The sequence below is a fragment of the Lepeophtheirus salmonis genome, chromosome Z, assembly GCF_016086655.4.
Source record: "Lepeophtheirus salmonis chromosome Z, UVic_Lsal_1.4, whole genome shotgun sequence".
Lineage (NCBI taxonomy): Eukaryota > Metazoa > Arthropoda > Copepoda > Siphonostomatoida > Caligidae > Lepeophtheirus > Lepeophtheirus salmonis.
In genome coordinates, this window is record NC_092584.1 from 19,038,900 (window position 1) to 19,058,472 (window position 19,573).

The window sequence follows — 19,573 nt, forward strand, 5'->3', positions numbered from 1 at the left end:
ATTACTTTTTTAATTGAGATACAAAGATCCAAGTTGTAGTCAACCCTTTTGTAGAGTCATGATGATTAAAAATGCAATTGAAAAGCTTCCAAAAGTTGAACCACCATCATTATTTTATCTAGATACCAGCATTTTCTCTTTATTTTGATAAGGAAAGTTGAAGTGGAGAGCACTCAAATTGATATAATATACGCACATACATTAATATATAAAAGCCCAATGATCACATCAAGGTTTATATAACTCATTAAGAACTTCAATCCTTACTACTTCAAAAATATTTTATATTTCATTCGATCCCTCAAGTTAATAAACATTAATTAAATGGAGTATCTCATTATATTAACTATTTCATTCAATGGGAAGTGTTAGTTGCTCCGGAATCCTTTGCATGGATTGGTTGAGAATAGAGGGCAAATGATCAATTACGGATTATTCAACAATCCTTCTATCATATCAGTCAAATTTGATACAAAATCAATCCCTCGTACTAGTGCAAATCTAATTAATAAATAATAATTTAAAAAAGTTTTTTTATTATATTAGCTATTTAATTAAGCGGCGTTTTAGTTGTTTCGGAATCCTTTGAATAGATTAAATGATACAAAATGCCAAAGCTTCATTCTAATTCATTTATATTGTTTGTTGAGAATGTAATTTATACTCATTATGGGGGCTCAATGTTATCGTACAAATGGGCAGGGCTTGTTGCATTGAATAGATGAAGTGACAACATAATATTTAAATGAATAATAAGTTGAAGCGTTGTTGGTTGATCAAGGATAATAAGAAAGAAAGATAAGAAAAATTGAATTAATAATATTAAAAATATGTTAGCTAGTGCCGAAAAAGAGAATACATACATATAGAGAGAATTTATTTATAAACAGAGAGTAAGAGAGAATCTTTTTTATAATAGACTCGCAGGGAACATTGAAATGAATATGGAACGCGCTCTTTTTGTGCTTGACGGGACTGCAAAAGAATGCTCTCATATTCATAAAGTAAATGCTTTAAATTCAAACTTTAACAGCTCAATACTTAACCATTTAATAAAATAATTACATTTCTTTTTATAAAAAGTTTAATCCTTATAGAACTACCCTTTCAATCACATATAGCATGTATTATATATTTTTAACTTAGCATAATTTATATAGTAAATCCCTCATATTATGACCAATATACACTTTAAAACTGGAGATAAAATGGGGTTAATTTACAATTCAATCGAACTTTTTTGTGAAAAAATGACAGTTGAATAATTATTTGAAACACTTTTCCTTTTAATATTCTCATGAAGTTGGCGATTTGCTTCAGAAGCACAAATTGAAGCTTATATATTGACAAATGTTGATTTAATTTGATTAATAAAAGTACTAAGTAGGTGGTTATTATTGTATAGCAATTTTTGAAACCTGTTAGTTCTACAGGAAATTGATTTGCTCTTGCTCATTATAGAAATTGACTTGGATGGATATTATGTAATAGTGTATAATATATGTGTTTCATGCTAAATCGGGTTAAATTAAGAGTATAGAACACATATTTTATGTCATTGAAATGATAATTGAAAACAATTCAACTTTCTAAAAAAATAATACAATTATTTTGTGACTTGGATAAGAATTGAGTTGTTAAAGTCTGAATTTAAACAATTTGCTTTATTAATATGAGATCATTCCTTTGCTCTCCCGTCAAGCACAAAAAAAGAGCGCGTTTTAAATATTAATTTTAGTTTCCCCTGTTTAAAGAAAAATAAGAAACAGAGAGCCAATGGGTAACTAATGGCATTAATCTCAATTCAAAGGACAGAGACGGAACGATGCCAAAGGAATGACTTTAATAATTAATTGAGGGGTCATATTAATATTATCCTGATCACTATTAATTTTTGTGGATTAAGGACCAATTTCAACACTCTTAAATATGTGGGCGGAAGCTAGAAAACAAGAAAAAAGACTACGGGGTAAGAAGAAGTTCTAAATACTGGGAACTTTTAATTGATAGAAAAGTGCATTTTAAATCAATTGCAATCATTCTAATATTTTCTTTGCTATAGGTTTAATGGTAGACCATAAAAGAAGAGCCGAAAGAAGAAGAGATTTTTATGAAAAAACTGTATGTAATTAGAATATAATTATAATCAGTCTATGGATCTTTTTATTCTCAAGAATGCATCTACATTTGAAATATAAAAAAATCTATATAGTTAATTCATAGTTAAGAGCAACTGGATGGGATATTAATGTTTCCCCGTATTTACTGATGATGACTTATATATCATTTTAATTTTTGCTCATCTATGTAATCAGACTAATGTTCATACACTTTCTTGAAACAATCCCACTCTTTACTCAAAAACAGCAAACAAATAATGTAATATTATTCATCCTATTCACAGAAACTTGATCCAAATCAATTTCTTCAAATTCATGGTCAATCTGCACGCCTTCATTTTGATCAGTCGTCAACAATGATGAGTGGAACATCAAATGGTGTTATGTAGGACTTTTTTCTCATTACTTCCATATCGTGGGCCAACCCAGGATGCAAAAGTGTACAATTGATCATACCACTTTTAGTCAGAAATATTCAATATTTTTTATCAAAATGTAGATAGTTGTAAACTGTAATGGCTGACAGATTTGTGCGACTATGCGCCTCACTATCAGTGATATACTACTCGAAAACTATTGTATGCTGAACTCAGGGAACTCTTTAATACCATGGCTTCTATATTGTAATCATTGACTTTAAATGAATATAAAAGAATCTGAGAAGTCGATGAAAATATGCAAGGACTTAAAATGGACTTTTGAGTAAATTACTTGCAGTATGATGACTTTTCCTCCCACCTCTGATATCTACTAAATGAAAATAATAATATTGTAAATTGCTACACTTTTGCTCCAAACCCACGATATGTATTAGTTCAACTAACAACTTCTCTAAACTATTATTTCTACTTTATCTTATAGGATGCCATGGCAAGGACAAAAAGATAATTTAATCGATCGTTTTGATGGTAGAGCACATCTTGACTTTATACCTGAAGTGGTAGGAAGTCCTTCTAAGGAGGAAGATAATCATAAAGAGATGCGATTAACGAATTACGAACGCTATAGAATACTGATTCAAAATGACTTTCTTAAAAGTAGGATTTATGTCTATTCTTTTTCAAATTCATTCTTGAATTTTACATCCCACTATGTAGTCCCGGAAGAAAAGTTTCTTCAAACGATAAGCTACGAAGAAAAATACGGAAGTACCATTGCTGCAAAGGCAAAGGAAGATAAGAAAAAGAATGAGAAATACAAATCGGCGATTGGATATGTGTATGAGGATAGTGAACCTGTTGTGCCAGTCCAAAATAATAATGAAGCTGATAAGTATTCAGACGACTCGGATTTGGATTTAGATTTGACTGTTGACGTCAATGCCCTGGATAATGAGGCGCGATGTAGCTTAAATAAATTTGGGAAGAATTATAATTTAAGCAAAGATGAGTTTGTAAGGATGCTGTTGCAAGATATCGAGGATGCTCGTGTTGCCAACGTGGAGAAACAGAGAGAAGAGGATAAGGCCTTATTCTCACAGAAAAAATCTCGTAGAGAGAGGCGTCTACTTAAATCTAAATCTCTCATATATCCTAGACCAAGTACCCCAAGGTATTTCCACTTACTTATTATCAGGGCTTCTCCAAATTGTGGGGTACACTCAGGGCCGATTTTAGTAGGAAAATGCTGTAGGCAAAGACTAATGTGTGGGCCTATTTAAAAAAAATTGTAAGAAATTAAATAAGTTTACCTGGATTAATTTCATATTTCAGTAACGAGTAGATATGTAATTGTTCTTAGTAATTGCGGATTATTTTGTGCTTGACCAACACAAAACTTTTCTAAAAAGATTAAAGCGAGATTGATGTGTTGTGTGATGAGCGCTTATTGCCGCCCAACATGATTTCGATGGCATCAGTCTCGATTCCATTTGTAAATTTATATCCTACATGAGTCTCCCTGGACTTTATTATCTGAGGACCATGAATAATATCAATTGATTTTATGACAACCCTTGGACCCAAAATAATCCGTAATTAGGAATAACAATTGTATATCTACAAAACGACGTAAAATTCATTTTCTTTTTTAGAAAATAAGTGTGGGGGCCCTTTCTTTTTTCTCCGAGTGCCCTTTTTTAAATAACTAGTGTGCATATTTCATGGAATGGTTTTTGTTTTAAATCAACTTAGTTTCTTGAAATGTCTTTTTTTTTAGATAATGTCTATTTTTTTATTATTATTTATGCACTTACTTTCCAGTATGTATATTTAAAATTCTACCTAGCGCGGGGCATTTGACACTTGTCCCCTAGGTACCCATAATACTGGCCCTGGTTGCATTCCAAAAAGAGGGCACGGATCAATTTAAGTAGAGCAGCGAAATAATTTTCCATAATTATTTTTATTTAAAAAAATATATACTTATTTTGTTAGAAATAAGTGACAATTTAAAAAGTTTGATAAGTACTGGTTTAATTATTCAAATTATTTATAACAACATACTAATGAATCCCCTTTTCCAATTCCCAGCTACTCAGCAACAAAGGAAAAAGTACGAAAGATTGATAGCGGGGATTCATCATCTGGAAGGTCACGTTCAAACTCTCCTGTGAATGCTGGAAAAATAGAATTCATCACGTCTTTTGGAAATGATTCTGAAGATGAGTGTGAGTCTACAAATTTAGCAAAGCAATCTAATTTTTCAAACAAGAAACATGTAAGGAGTCAAATCTTTAACCGCGGGATGATTGGACCGAAATTGCCTCAAAAGAGTTCATCACGGTCGGTATTAATATATTAGTTAGATAAATACTTTTTACAAAGCTTAGAGAAATTGGTAAATTATTTACCAAAGTTCGCAGATGTGATTCTGAAATATCTGATTAGAGCAATTCAAGGTATTCAAATTAGATTATGGTTGTTTCTGTCCATATTTTCATTGCATTAAAATATGATGTTGGCAACATCTTAGGACATTTGAAAAAATGTATTTTATGGTAATTGGTCCGTATTTTCCAAATAACGTATTGAATTATTCATGATAATATCATCTTGTTATTTTTACACTATTGATTAATATATATTTATTCAATACAAGGTTCTTGTTTTCTTTCTTTAGCTTTATGGCAAAAAATGTAATTTGAAATTAAGGCGATTTACTTACATGACTTGATTTTTTTATTTATATACTTATGATGCATAAAAAGAAAGCGATTCATTGGCAATCGCGTATAAACATATATATTAGTTACAAATGAATATTTTGTAGGAATAGAAGAGATCACTACAGATCCAATTCATCGAGTCGAAAAGTGTCATCCTCCTCCTCTCGACATGACAGAAGACGACGAAGAGTTTCTAGAAGTGAGTCATCCTCAAGTTCAAGTGAAGATAACAAAAATGGACCACGGTAATTTTTTTTTAATTGAATTTATCAACACAAAAAAAATAATCAACAAAAATAAGGAAAATTAGAGAAATTTCGGTCAATCATGGGCTTTATATTCAAATATATTTGATAAATAAAGATGCTCAAAAATGTTAACTATAGTCGAAAGCAGTGATTCCCAACATTTTCATCTCTGTGTACCTCCTAGAATATTTTCATATAGCTTATAATACACAAATTATACTAAACCGAATGTTCTATTTAATATTTATGTAATTTTTAGAGGATCCCTGGTTGGGAATCATAGGTCTAAAGCCTTACTTTTATGTGACTTCATTTGTCTCCATTACGGTATTAAATAGATTTATTTTTTCGACTGTGACCGGTAATTTTTCCTACCTTTATCTTTAATTTGGAGCGTCTTCGAAGGATTAATCCGAATAGTTTATTGGTAGAAATGAAATATGATTACTTGAAGAATACAAGTCTAGATCATTGAGTCTGATTTTGTGTTGAAAATTCATACATATTATATAGCGAAAGTTTAATATTACCATACTTTGTTTATATTAAAAGATACCGTTCCAAGTATCGCGCAAGAAGAAATTCAAGTAGTTCTCCTGAACTTTTAAAGGTTGAAAAAAACGTTGAGAAGCCAATGTCACCTCCGATAAAGAGATATTATAAGCCAACACTTGCAAAGGAGAGCTCTGATGAATTGGAACTGTTAGTACTATATTATACATTTAGGTTCATTTTTAAATGTAATTTTTTTATTTACCGAACAAAATCTAGGTCGGATGCACAAATGGATAACGAAAAACCAAATACGCCATCAAATAATGGTGCAAACAAAGTAAGATTTTATTATGATGTTTTAAGCCAGGTTTGGTTGATTGTAATCATATTCGGATAATGAAATATGAAAGAGCCGATGTCATCATTTAAAAATTAAGATGATGAATTTCATGGATAAGTAAACTTTAATACGTAATAAGAGAATTCATTATTGTCAGTCGGACGTGAACTACAGTCGAGTAATCTGGACCGTAATCATCTGAGGACTAAGGCACCCCAATAATGTTTTTTTGTAATAGTATTTATTGTTCTTGACTACGGCACTGGTACTTTTTATACAGAGTACCACTAATTATTATCATTGATATATTTATGTACATAGATCGATCTTCAAGCCCAGGAGTTTGATTCCCTATTTGGGAGATACCTCATTTAAATACAGGGTCTTACACATTAGACGTATGCTACACCCCCGTTCAAATGCCATGTTGCGCATTATTAGTTATGGATTAAAGTAGTTATTCTCCTTTTAGGGGTTGATGCCAACGAACTCACCCATTTTTAGTAGGGATTCAACAAATCTGGCTTACAAATGTGTACAACATATCTACTATTGTTATATTTAAAATCCTAGAGCGATATTTAATTATCAATCTATGATGTACCTTGAATAGTTTTAACTAACTTTAAATTATGGGGAAAAGTCATATTTTAAAAAAATGATCCTTTATATTTTTATTTTTTTAAGGGAAAATCAGATACAGTCAAAGCAAAGATTCAACGCAAGCTACAAGCACAACTAAAGAAACAATGTAAGGCATTTGGATTTCATTTCCCATACGAACAATAGCATATTATTTTTAATTTTAGTTAAAGCTGATAAAAAAGCCGAGTATGAAAGGAAACAGAGGCAAAGAGAAGAACAAAACTGCCGTGATGAAGAACTGAAAGAAGTATTTTCAAAGTATAAAAAGAAAGACCGGTTTAGCCGACATAGGGACTATAGTGAATCTAGCGATGATAGTGAGAGATACTATAACAGCAGGAGAAGATCCAGGGATGATGATCGCCGTTATCGAAGTCGATCCAGTAGCAGAAGAAGGTCTAGGGGTCGTAGAGATAGGTTTGTTGTAAAATGTCTTTGTAAAAAAGAATACATTTCAGAAGGTTTTCTTTTTGCAGATACGAAAGTGACGATGATGATGCCAAAAGACCGAAATTGGTGGACTATTAGAAACTAAATATACTAATGAGAAAATGTATTATGATTCATTATGTTTAATTGTCATCAATATATATATTCATTCTAAAACTACAATTCCTCTGCTTGAATTCTTCATATTAAATCAATGTGTTTGATGTCCTCTAAAAACATGAATTTGAAAACTTATCAATTTATAGCATTGGCTGTGAAGCAATATTATTTTATATTTTGATATCACACAATCTTAAATGTTTTAAAAATGGATGCACACGGCTTTTTTCATACGGTTTCAGTGCAATACAAGTTGGATAGTTCTCAGGTTGTTCAGTCCAGAGTTTATGCTTTATTTCGTTATCGTTCAGTTTTTTGGACAAGGTGGACAACGTTTCTTCGTCTTTAATCTGAAAAAAAAAGTAGATTAACTAATATATGATGGTAATAAGATAGACATTCATTGTTAAGGTTTAATGATTCAATTTAAGGTACGTGAACATATAAAAAAATCTGGAACAAAAATCAAAATAAAGTTGAAAGTTTCCCTAATAATTATTTTTTACTTTGTGTATACAAGTAAACATTCCGATATTTGAGACATATTTTATCCCATACTGGACTTTTAATTCAGTTTCTTGAATGGGTCAAAATATCCAGGATAGTTTGCTAAAGAATTGAGTCTTAAATTAGATTCAAAAACTTTCTGTCATCTTAACAAATGCCAAGAACTAAGAATAGAGTTTAATAGTAAATAGTTATACCACGACTGAATCCCAAGTTTGTCTCATAAGACATGGGTTTGACACTCTTGATCTAGAAGGCTGGTTTTCAAAGGGCTATATGTAGGAATATAGAGCTGTCAGGGGTCTATGTTGCCAAAATACAAATTTGAGGATCTACATATTACACAAAGTCAGGAAATTTCACAAAACGTAAATTTTCTGTTCATAATTCCAATAATAAACGATTATTTTGCATGTTTATACATAAATGTTATTAATCTTTTTTTAAAGAAAATACGAAATCGTTTACAAATAATTGAATGTGAAGATTTGAGATTAAGCTCCGACTAATTTGAGGTCGAATATTGACAGATTATTATCAAAGCATCAAAATAACCTTCTTCATTAATGATTAAACCTTGAAATTTTATGTAAGTAATAATCTTCCTATTTTTTGATCTGTTTTATTCCAATCATGATATGTATATGTTGCAATTAGCTACACCCCTAAACATGACCGGCCCCCCTCCACCCTAGGACTTAAATAATAATGTTTATAAATTTAACTAGAATAAAGTTAATCTGTTTTGTGAATATAAAAAAGTAATTGTTCTTATTGAAACAGCCAAATATATTTACAAAGATCCCTATCAAAGTGATAATCATTTTGTAAGCTGTCAAAAATATTTCAAATTTAATTAGTTTAGAAAATTTCATTAGGGAGTCTACAGTAAACTAAAAATTGACCACTGCTTTACCTGCGATCTAGGGCCTTCTAATTGATTTATGGGGATTTATTTCCCTTCGATATGGCCCTTCAAATATATTTCCTTTAATTGTGAGGGACCTTTTTACGTGCAATTTAGGACATTTTTGAAGGATGAATCAGAATGATGAATGTATGATTAGAAATGAAAGTTAATTAATTGTATAATGATTAAAGAATCATTATATTACTCAAACTTATTTTTAATGCTTGCTCCTGTGTACATAATATACTCACTTTCAAGACAACTTTTCGCATATTATCAATATCCCTCAAGTACTTGACTGTATCCTCATCATGATAAAATTCGTGGATAACCGCAACACATGCATGACACCCCTGGGCTATAACAGCCCCAAGAGGCCAGGCTAAACTTCTTACTAAATCTTCACGAATAATTATATACTGTACTAATAGAGAGGAAGTTGCCATTTTTAGGCTTTGTTGTATCTCCCTTCTGAAAGTAGATCTGGTTTCTCCTCTTCGATTTGATGAGGATTTATTTTGCTCCGTTTCCAAAAACTACAATGAGACAATAAAATATAAGACTCATTTAATAAGTAAGGGAGAACGAAACGCACTTGTAAATGGCTGAACCTCCCACGGGTAGAATGAGAACAGAAATGAAGGCACAGACGACGACACTAGATTTCATACACACATCTAATAACTGTGTCTTAGTTCTTCCCAAATATCTTGGCGGTCTCCGGGAATTATGTCTTGCAGCGTTCCAGAGGGAAGACCTACTCAAATAATTAATTATTAAAGATATTTGGATTATGATTCTTATTTAGAGCCTCACCTTTTAGGACCTGCAATTTTAGTGAGGACTTCTTTACCAATAATATTCATTAGATTTTAAAGAATCTTCGCTAGGGATGTAAAAATCGGCCTCAGCTGTTGAAATATTGCTTCCTATAAATTCTTCTACACATACATTGACAATACGCTTGACTTTTTATAATTTATATTTTTATATAATAAGTCGACAGAATTGAATCAACTGTTCACTGTAGTCCATTTATTTCATTGCTCATTATTATTTGTGACGTCATTACTTTGAAACAAAATATTGATATTTTGCTATTAATAACAAAACATAATAATCAATAGAGTATTTAAATCTTGATGAAACTCCATGAAATGGCTTTATGAGTAAAAATAACCTTGACATCTGTACAGACTACTTGATGGCAACATTAAATAGGGATTTTGAATTAATTCAAAGTAATATCTACTGAAAATCCCAATGAGATGTTTAAATTTCTAAAATAGTTTTTTTCGGCCGATTAATGAAAAGAAACGCAGGATAAGTAACTAGAGAATAATATCTTATCCTTTATTTTGTTATATTTAATAATATAATAACACATTTTATTTTTAATATATTTTGGGTTAGATATATAATAAAACTAGGCATTAGAGGAATATATTGGTTTAAGAGGAAGAAAGCGTTTTAATTGTAATAAAACTAGGTTGTTTAGGCCCCCAAAGTGGGAGATAGCCGCGATATCAGCAATGGTAGCGTCACTTGAAAACGCTCAATGATCGAATGAAAAAATTAATGAATTTAATTTAAGGACTGCAGTCAACAGTTGTCTAAATTATGTTTCCAGTCTTTATCTCTAGCTAGAGAACTGACTACTGGCTAGCAGTCATTCTGAATAAATAAATGAAATTTATAATTATCAATTAGTTCTAATACTATCTGGAGAAGTACCAACTCCAACCACGTTACCTGTTGGGGGGAAAATATTATTATTCGGAGTAAATATGTCATTTTAGAAAGCTACATTCAGTCAAGTATGGTTGCTTTTATTGTCTTATCAGTTATAAAGGAGTCTTATTTTTATATCTAAGATAAGTAATTAAGGTTTCAAATTTGACTGCATTGATTAACATTTCTTTTTTTAGATAAACAGGAAATAAATGAAAGTAAGATTCTAAAAGCTGTTCGTTCTAAGATTGGAAGAACAGATGGATTTAATTCTAACATTTTTTTTATTAGTATATTTATTGGCTAATTTTATAATTTTGACATGTACTTTATTATTAATAGTTATTTAGATCCCATCGGTAGAGATATATCTATCCTGTGCACAATTGTATATAGCAACTTCCACACGAGGAAAAAGATGTGATGATCTTTTTGATTAAACTCCACGTCTGGTTTGTGTTTTGCAACCTAAACTTATGACATATTTAACCGATGTCAGAACAAGAAAATATTATTTGGATCAATCTATTATTTCAATATTCTGTATTTATAACTTATTGTTATTATTAGTTATATGATTCTAATTGTTTAATTTTGTATATTTCAAATAAATGTATGATGGTTTATTTTTTAGTATGTAGATTATATTTAATTTAAGCCTTCTTTTTTAAACTTGGAACTTCAAATATATTTCGAAATACTCTACTTTGTCGTTTCATTAGTTATTACTCTGAGAATATGGGGTCATAATGAATTACAATTTCATGGAGTGTGACGTCATGAAATCTACTGTAACGGATAAAAACGTCAAAGTCTGCTAATAAATACTTTGTTATACTCTCAAAAATCATAATAAAGCAGGCAGTTGATAATCACATCAGTATTTTAAACAATAACACCATAAGGCTTTGTCCCCTTCTTCTCCTTGCACGCGTTTTTCTTTACAGGATTATCAACTTTAGCTATTATATAGCTATTATATGTTGTATATATATATTTTATATCAGCATGACGTGAAGGTTTGATCAATTTTAGGAAAAATGGCGGAAGAAAAAGTAAGGAAAAGAGTAATGTGGGAAAAATGGCGAGATTATTTTAAACTGATATAATACCTATCGCCTATCGGTTATCAGTTCACCAATATATTATTATTGATTAAAAAAATGAAAGGTGTCTAGGTGGAAAAAATAGCTAGATTCATTTAAATCGATATCTCAAGGAAAAAAATAGGAACGGAAAAATGGCATTAGAAAAAAAGGAAAGCTGTCTAGGTGGAAAAAATGGCTAGATTCGTTTAAACTGATGTAATACCAATCAGTTGGCAATCACTAAGGAAAAATGTCTACGTGTAAATAATAGATAGGTTCGTTTAAACTGATATCTCGAGGAAAAAATGGCAGCGGAAAAATGGCAGGAGAAAAAAAGGAAAAGTTTGTAGAAAGAAAAATAGATAGAATCATTTAAACTGATATCTCAATGAAAAAAATGGCATCGGAAAAAATGACAAGAGAACAAAGGAAAAGTCTCTAGGTAGAAAAAATGGTTAGATTCGTTTAAACTCATGTAATACCAATCAGTTAGCAATCACCAAGGAAAAATATCTACGTGTAAATAATAAATAGATTCTTTTAAACTGATATCTCGAGGAAAAAATAGCAAGAGAAAAAAAGGTAAAGTTTGTAGGACGAAAAAATAGCTAGATTCGTTTAAACTGATATCTCAAGGAAAAAAATGGCATCGGAAAAATAACACGGTGGAAAAAAGAAAAACTGTCTAGGTGGAAAAAATGGCTAGATTCGTTTAAACTTATATCTTGAGGAAAAATGGGAGAAGAAAAAAAGGAAAAGTTTGTAGAAGGAAAAATAGCTAGATTTGTTTAAACTGATATATCAAGGGAAAAAAATGGCAGGAAAAAAAGAAAAACTGTCTAGGTGGAAAAAATGGCTAGATTCGTTTAAACTGTTGTAATACCAATCAGTTGGCAGTAACGAAGGGAAAATGTCTACGTGTAAATAATAGATAGGTTCGTTTAAACTTATATCTCCAGGAAAAAATGGCAGCGGAACAATGGCAGGAGAAAAAAAGGAAAAGTTTGTAGAAGGAAGAAATATCTAGATTCATTTAAACTGATATATCAAGGGAAAAAATGGCATCGGAAAAAATGGCAGGAGAAAAAAAGGAAAAGTGTCTAGTTGGAAAAAATGGCTAGATTCTCATGTAATACCAATCAGTTGGCATTCACTAATATGATATACATTAAGATAATAGAAAAATAAACAGACACAACAGCCATTACTCACTGGCTATTTGGATGACATCACAACGGAGTCAATTGAGGCAGAAAGTCAAATTTATAAAACTAATTGTGCTAATACATCATAATATTTTCTCATAATATAATAAATATAGAGTTCATTGTAATTATTTTACTAATATAACCAAATATGATGCCTTGAATAAGACAATTTTGCTTTATGATTTTGACTATTCTCTCTACATATATATATTATCCATATGTAATCCAGACCAATATTAGTTATTTAACTAATAATAAGAAGGATTTTGAAGCTTCTATAACGATATAGCATTTGCATGTCCATAATAAAACCGAATGAATCAATAAGATAAAAAAATAAAATAACAGAATACATAAATAGGGAAATTAAATTTAGAAGAATATCATAAATTTTTTCTACTATTAATCTATAATTATTAATTAACACTCATCACTAGTGAGTAACACTGAACTTGGCACCGTTGTGAGGTCATTAAAAATGTTGCCAGATAACGTCTAGCAGACTGCGATGTGAGTTTCCTATGGACACACCTTATAGATCAAATAATATAAAATATTTTGCCTCTATGTAACTAAAGAAACTATAATGGAAAGAGGCGTTATGTATTTCTATCAAGAATATTTTTTCTTAGCTCTAATTCTCATTCGTCTAAAATTCAGTAAATACGACGCTTTTTCATCTCTTGACCTTTTTTTTTTTTTGACGTAACGTAATTTAATAGAAGTCAACGTTCCGGACAGGCTTATGTATTTTTCTTTAGAATAAACCAGAAATATAAAATATTAATAAAGCCATAATTCATAATTATGCTCTAAAAAATTATAAAAGTTATTTAAAAACAAAAATACAAAGCCCTAATAATCTACGAAGGGTATTGATATTTTTTGATCAAGGTTACGTAAATCCTGAACAATATTTATATACATAATTTTGGTTTACTTTTTATTTCAACCATTTTCTTTCCTTTTTAGTATCTTTATATGTAGCTAAAGCATATATGTAGCTATCTAGCCAGAATTAATAGTTTAATTAAGCAACAGCTGAAATATCATCATCCCAGGTACACAACAAACCTCATCCATTGAATTGTACATAGATTTACCGCATTTACGTATTATTATTTATTACACCGCATCTTCTCCAGACGTCTATGACTATCTTACTCTCCTGAGTGATTTAGACAATATTTGACATTTGTAGGAGACAAGATGGCTGCAGGTCCCGTGTCGGAGCGTAATCAAGGTATGAGTTACAAGAGGGATCCGTACTCGTAATGTTTGTTCCTACATTTGACATTATTTTTTAGATGCGACGATTTATGTTGGGGGTTTGGACGAAAAAGTAACGGATTCTCTCCTATGGGAACTTTTTGTTCAAGCTGGACCTGTCGTGAACGTGCATACCCCAAAGGACCGTGTGACGATGGTGCATCAGGGCTACGGCTTCGTGGAGTTTCTCACGGAAGAAGACGCGGATTACTCAATCAAAATCATGAACATGATCAAACTGTACGGAAAGCCCATTCGAGTGAACAAAGCTTCCGCTCATCAAAAGAATTTGGATGTGGGCGCGAATGTCTTTATCGGAAATTTGGATCCGGAAGTGGATGAGAAACTTCTTTATGACACATTTTCCGCATTCGGTGTCATTCTGACAACGCCAAAGGTAGAGCACGACATCCATTTTCCATTCTTAGTTCCTTTATTTCAGAGGTTTCTTATATTATTTACTTCATTTTTGTATTAGCCATGACAATCATTGACATGTAGCAACCTTTGAGTTCAATCATTCAAAGTAATTAAAACTACCTAATAAGAATTGGTTACTTAATATGTTGCTCCATTGATCATTAGTAGCAATTGTCATTTTGATATTTGTTGGTTGTAGATTATTTAGTGGAACAACAAAACTAAGTTCATGTACTCAAGGTTTTTTTCTATTTTTATTTTTGGTAGATTCAACGTGATCCAGAAACGGGTAATTCCAAGGGCTTTGCATTTATCAACTACGCAAGTTTTGAGGCATCTGATGCCGCCATTGAGGCGATGAATGGGCAATACCTTTGCAATCGTGCCATTTCCTTATCCTATGCATTCAAGAAAGACGCCAAAGGAGAGCGACATGGATCTGCTGCAGAGCGTCTCCTTGCTGCTCAAAATCCATTGTCTCAAGCAGACAGACCCCATCAACTCTTCGCAGATGCTCCCCCTGTCCCCATGCCCACGCCCATTCCAGTATTGCCACCTCCTCCTCCTCCACCCCCTTCGTCAGTCATGAATATGCCACCGCCACCTCCTGGCTCTCATCCAATGCTTCCTCCAAGGCCTCCGAGTCAATTTCCACCCATGAATGGAATGCATCGGCCTCCTCCACCACCTTCTCCAATGGGCGGAAATTGGATGCCACCTCCATCCATGCAAGGTTTCCCGCCACCCCCACCTCCTCCTGGGAAAAATGGTCCTGGTTATCCTCCTTCATGGAATGGACCGCCATTACCTCCAGCGCCTCCTGGACATCCACGGCCTCCTTTACCTCCTTCTGGAAGGCCGCCAATGCCTCCTGCACCTCCACCCCCTCCGCCTTCATAATTGTATTATTCATTTTTTACGAATACTATGTAAATAGAAAAGGTTGAGTAAATAAAAATGACCTAGTATTTCATCATATCATAAATAATTAAATTGAAGAGTATCAAACATTCTTATTTGAATGACACGTACCTCGATATACGAGTTTGTCACTTTTCTGGATCGGAGCTTGTAAGTTGGAGTCATTTTTACAATAAGAAATAAATTTAAAAAAAAAGAAACATTCAAAAGCCACTCACGTTTCGTCACCTCATGAAAATCTAATTTTTTGTTCAGAAATCAGTTTTTACCTAAAAATAACTTATTTTATTTGGGACAATCATATCTCAAGATATTTATGTATCTCACAATAGTACACAAATACCAGACCAATCTTGGTCTAGGGTTAGATGATTTTGATTACAAAAGCATCAAGTTAAGCCCCACCATGAATCCAGGTTTTGCTATAGTACACACGCCACCACGTTTAGTCTACCAATTACTCGCCGAAAGAATAAAATGTTAGTTAGTCTTATAACTATCTACAAACAATAGAACCAATTATCCGGATAGATAGGGGTTTTTTTGTATTCGGTCGTAGTTGAAGCGAAAAGGGGATTATTAAATTATTATGATAATAATAAAGGAGTACGTACATAAAGGGATTAATTTATGGAAGTATCATAATGGATTATCATTTTCTCTACCATGGAGAGGGATGTGAAAATCGTCTAAATCCTTGTGATTATACATCTAAAAGAAAAGTATTTGTTGTCAACTTTGATAGACCACATATTATACACGGATAGCAAATAGTGTTTCTTAATTTAAGCTTCAAAAAAAGTTGTGAAATGAAGCTTGAGGTGATAAAAGGTCGTAGTGGTATATTTTCCTAATGCAAGATGTCGTATTTTAAGATATCACATTTTTGACATTTTCCCTTATGTTGTATGCAACTTTTTCTTCCCCTCTCAGAGTTTACTTTGTTAATTTATTTATTGACATAGTCAATTCATAGTTAGTTATGGTCTGAGTAATATTCAATACTCCTTGCGGATATAATAGCGCTTCTATGACCAATAGCATGTACAAATTTTGATCGCATACATTCGTTTAAAGCTTTATTAGTGCTCCAGCCTGGCTCATTTATAACATAATGCGTGGGAATTTTCAAAATAGGTTTATATAATTAATAAAAGCACTAAAATCTCGCAGATTACAAATATATACTTTTATTTAATGTAGGCTCACAAAGATTTCGACAATTTTAACATCCCTAAGTCATCCATGGATGAGATAATTGATTTTATAGCTAGTAAGAAGAATGTATTGTATGCAGAAAATGTAAGCGCATGTACTTTTTTTCTGTAACAACAGCCCTCACTGAGTGGCCATTTCAGTAGTTGCGTAGGTAGACGGACGGAGGAGAAAGGAAGTGTAGAAAGTTTCATCGTAGAAATGTAAGTGAGAAATCGTCAATCTGTATCCTTTCTCTTGTATCCTCCTTAAGAGCCGGCCTGAGCTTAGAGCTAGCCTCCCTCACTCAGCTCAACTACTCTTTAACAAGATAAAGCTTTAAAGGTAGAAGAGAAGTAGAACTTAGGGAATCATAACAAAAGAAAAGGAAAGAGTCTTCAACTTCATAATAATTATTAGGAGTCATATAGGAAAAAGGAATCAATCCCCCATCTTCTTTAAAGAATATATCAAGGTAATATGCTGCCAATAATCAAATCACAAAGTAATTATAATATCTAGGTTGTTAGTCTCTCTTATTGTCTTTTATTTTATCCCAATTTTGTAGTTTTAAATATGTTTTGTTCTTTCATTTTTATTCAAAAAATTGTAAAGTCATTATTTAACATTAATTATTATGATACGATCCAATTGGATTTTCGATCAAAGGACTCCGAGTTGTAGCCAGTCCACATGTATGCATTAATAATAAACTTAAAAACTCATTAATTATTTTGCGACTTATTTACATATATAATAAAATAGCTCCTTGAGTTTTATGTCAAATCAAAGGGGTTTTCCTTCATTTTATGACTTTCTTCCTTAAGGCTTTTTTATTGAAATAATGATACGGAAATCATCATTTTCATTTATTTTTCATTATTATTATTATTTTTGTATTTATTAATTATTTTTTTTATTCACTTCTTCAATAATGTTTTTTAACTTTCAGAATTTATTTATTTCTTATAAAAACTTCCATCATCGATTTCTTCACTCTTCCGTCATTTGATCCATGATCTTCGTATAATTTTCGTTTAAAAAAAATTAGATATGCATGCTAATCCGTCATCATTTAAAAGGATACTTCTCCCTTCCGACAATTACACACATTCTACTACACAAACTCATGATTTGGAAGGTTTTGTTATATGTCAAAATTTATATTTTTCTTCGGCCTTCAGATGATGGATCATTTCATTTCATTTTTCCCTTCTTTAATCCTCGATGATTTTCTCAATGATTTTATTCCACATACACACACACACATCCAAGTTTTTAATTTTGCTGTTTCGTCGCTCCGCCATTTCTTTTCCGCGCATATCCTGGTAAACCAGGCTAATCAGTCATACATACATAGTAGCAATCGACTCGTTTTTTACAGCTCTAATATATTACCGATTAAAAGACCCAAAACTTCGAATTCCCTAAAAGTTCTTTTTAATAGGTTTGTAAGACAAAAGTTATATAATTCATATCTCTATACATAATTATCTAATGAATATGTTCTATTCCTTTAATTAGTATGTATATATTTATATATATACATACATATGTTAATTGTCTGATATATTAGCAAAAAAGGAATCCAATTTTAACCTTCTCTCTCCTTAGCATCAAACGTGAAAATGAGTCGAGGAAACAGGGATAGAAATTATAATTGTAAAGTATATGTGGGTAATTTGGGTGATAATGCATCCAAGCATGAACTTGAGGATGTATTCCGTCGCTATGGTAAAGTTCGAAGTGTGTGGGTTGCAAGAAACCCTCCAGGCTTTGCTTTTGTTGAATTTGAAGACGAGAGGGATGCTGAGGACGCATCCAAGGCATTAGATGGATCTCGAATTTGCGGAGTTAGAGCAACAGTAATAATAATTACTGATTTTTAACTCATCAAATAAAATAATGAAACTCTCTTCCTTATAGGTTGAGATGTCAAGTCGGAAAAAGAGGAATCGTCGGGTCGGTGGTAGAGATTATCGACGAAGATATGATAGTGGTAGGTCCTCTTCATCTGGAAGACGGGATGATAGAAGTAAAAGAACCAGCAATCGAGGAAGACGTGATTCACGAACACCCTCAAGGGATCGATCGTTTTCCAGGGAAAGAAATAATTAAATTATTGTATATTTTTGATGACAATTACTCAACCAGTGTATTATTTTAAGCCTATTTCGTCATTAGGATATCATGTTTACTAATATCTCATTGCTATATTGTATCGTGAATGTATAAACAGTTATTTATTGTGTTAGTCCATCGATTATTCAAGTAATTAAGTAAGTAAGTATTGCATATTTCTGTGTATTTCATTCCTTAAAAACACAATAATATATTATAATATCAAATGCCCAATAATGATATTTTATTCATTACAATCGTAAATATAAATATATATAATTATATAAAATAAAAAGTAAAAAAAGACAGTGTGAATTAATAAATTAATTGTAGACGCATCAGACTAAGGAAGATTCCATGATGATTGCAAATTAATTCTAGAAGGCCTTTGAGAACATCTTCCTATGTGACCATGCATCTTATGTTTGGAATCAAAACCTCTTTGGCAATATGGACAAAAACTCTCAGGAGAAGAGGACACAGTAGTGTTAGTACTTGTAATATTTGGTCGGGATTTGTGTGCTGTATGTCGGTGATTCTGCATCTTGTGCCGAGATGCAAATTCTTTATGACAGACGTCGCACTTGGTTGGGACAGGGAAATGAATATCTTCGATATGTCGATTCAATTTTACAAAAGATTTGTTACACCAAGGACATATTCCTTGACTAGTAGATGCCGTACCTGAAAAGAGGAATAAA

At 31.8% G+C, this 19,573-nt stretch overlaps 4 protein-coding genes across 6 annotated transcripts; 3 read left to right on the forward strand and 1 right to left on the reverse strand.

Moving 5' to 3' along the window:
* The first annotated feature begins 138 nt into the window (after window positions 1-138).
* LOC121130153 (CLK4-associating serine/arginine rich protein) lies at window positions 139-7,566 on the forward strand. Of its 2 annotated transcripts, none has more exons than XM_040725886.2 (12): window positions 139-1,969; window positions 2,063-2,121; window positions 2,405-2,505; window positions 2,982-3,157; window positions 3,218-3,671; window positions 4,592-4,843; window positions 5,331-5,471; window positions 6,027-6,176; window positions 6,246-6,306; window positions 6,997-7,060; window positions 7,119-7,371; window positions 7,431-7,566. In XM_040725886.2, the coding sequence occupies exons 1-12, from the start codon at window positions 1,930-1,932 to the stop codon at window positions 7,480-7,482; spliced, it is 1,803 nt and encodes a 600-aa protein (XP_040581820.1). In that variant the 5' UTR covers window positions 139-1,929; the 3' UTR covers window positions 7,483-7,566. The 2 variants fall into 2 exon arrangements, with proteins under 2 accessions (XP_040581820.1, XP_071749919.1); XM_071893818.1 differs by having other exon boundaries at window positions 1,761-1,969; window positions 2,063-2,125.
* Window positions 7,567-7,642: 76 nt separating this feature from the next.
* On the reverse strand, window positions 7,643-9,953 carry LOC121130155 (putative peptidyl-tRNA hydrolase PTRHD1). Its single transcript, XM_040725891.2, has 4 exons — window positions 9,737-9,953; window positions 9,516-9,677; window positions 9,172-9,456; window positions 7,643-7,853 (listed from the first exon to the last, which is right to left on the reverse strand). Exons 3-4 carry the CDS (start codon window positions 9,364-9,366, stop codon window positions 7,674-7,676), a joined length of 375 nt encoding a protein of 124 aa, XP_040581825.1. The 5' UTR covers window positions 9,367-9,456; window positions 9,516-9,677; window positions 9,737-9,953; the 3' UTR covers window positions 7,643-7,673.
* Window positions 9,954-13,988: 4,035 nt separating this feature from the next.
* Spx (Spliceosomal protein on the X) lies at window positions 13,989-15,609 on the forward strand. The gene is made up of 3 exons (XM_040726033.2): window positions 13,989-14,190; window positions 14,255-14,613; window positions 14,904-15,609. The coding sequence occupies exons 1-3, from the start codon at window positions 14,157-14,159 to the stop codon at window positions 15,534-15,536; spliced, it is 1,026 nt and encodes a 341-aa protein (XP_040581967.1). The 5' UTR covers window positions 13,989-14,156; the 3' UTR covers window positions 15,537-15,609.
* Window positions 15,610-16,909: 1,300 nt separating this feature from the next.
* On the forward strand, window positions 16,910-19,180 carry LOC121130274 (RNA-binding protein 1). Of its 2 annotated transcripts, XM_040726036.2 has the most exons (4): window positions 16,910-17,226; window positions 17,704-18,198; window positions 18,366-18,616; window positions 18,678-19,180. In XM_040726036.2, exons 3-4 carry the CDS (start codon window positions 18,380-18,382, stop codon window positions 18,867-18,869), a joined length of 429 nt encoding a protein of 142 aa, XP_040581970.1. In that variant the 5' UTR covers window positions 16,910-17,226; window positions 17,704-18,198; window positions 18,366-18,379; the 3' UTR covers window positions 18,870-19,180. The 2 variants fall into 2 exon arrangements, with proteins under 2 accessions (XP_040581970.1, XP_040581969.1); XM_040726035.2 differs by lacking the exon at window positions 17,704-18,198 and having other exon boundaries at window positions 16,922-17,226.
* Window positions 19,181-19,573: the final 393 nt, after the last annotated feature.

Bases quoted from the DNA above. Each gene is read 5' to 3' on its own strand.
- LOC121130153 (XM_040725886.2), top strand. From the start codon at position 1,930: ATGTGGGCGGAAGCTAGAAAACAAGAAAAAAGACTACGGG. The intron at 2,506-2,981 runs GTAGGACTTTTT...TTTATCTTATAG, and splicing joins GGAACATCAAATGGTGTTAT to GATGCCATGGCAAGGACAAA. The intron at 4,844-5,330 runs GTCGGTATTAAT...AATATTTTGTAG, and splicing joins CCTCAAAAGAGTTCATCACG to GAATAGAAGAGATCACTACA.
- LOC121130155 (XM_040725891.2), bottom strand. From the start codon at position 9,366: ATGGCAACTTCCTCTCTATTAGTACAGTATATAATTATTCGTGAAGAT. The intron at 7,854-9,171 runs GTGAGTATATTA...TTTTTTTTTCAG, and splicing joins TGCGAAAAGTTGTCTTGAAA to ATTAAAGACGAAGAAACGTT.
- Spx (XM_040726033.2), top strand. From the start codon at position 14,157: ATGGCTGCAGGTCCCGTGTCGGAGCGTAATCAAG. The intron at 14,191-14,254 runs GTATGAGTTACA...ATTATTTTTTAG, and splicing joins CGTGTCGGAGCGTAATCAAG to ATGCGACGATTTATGTTGGG. The intron at 14,614-14,903 runs GTAGAGCACGAC...TATTTTTGGTAG, and splicing joins TCATTCTGACAACGCCAAAG to ATTCAACGTGATCCAGAAAC.
- LOC121130274 (XM_040726036.2), top strand. From the start codon at position 18,380: ATGAGTCGAGGAAACAGGGATAGAAATTATAATTGTAAAGTATATGTG. The intron at 18,617-18,677 runs GTAATAATAATT...TCTTCCTTATAG, and splicing joins TTTGCGGAGTTAGAGCAACA to GTTGAGATGTCAAGTCGGAA.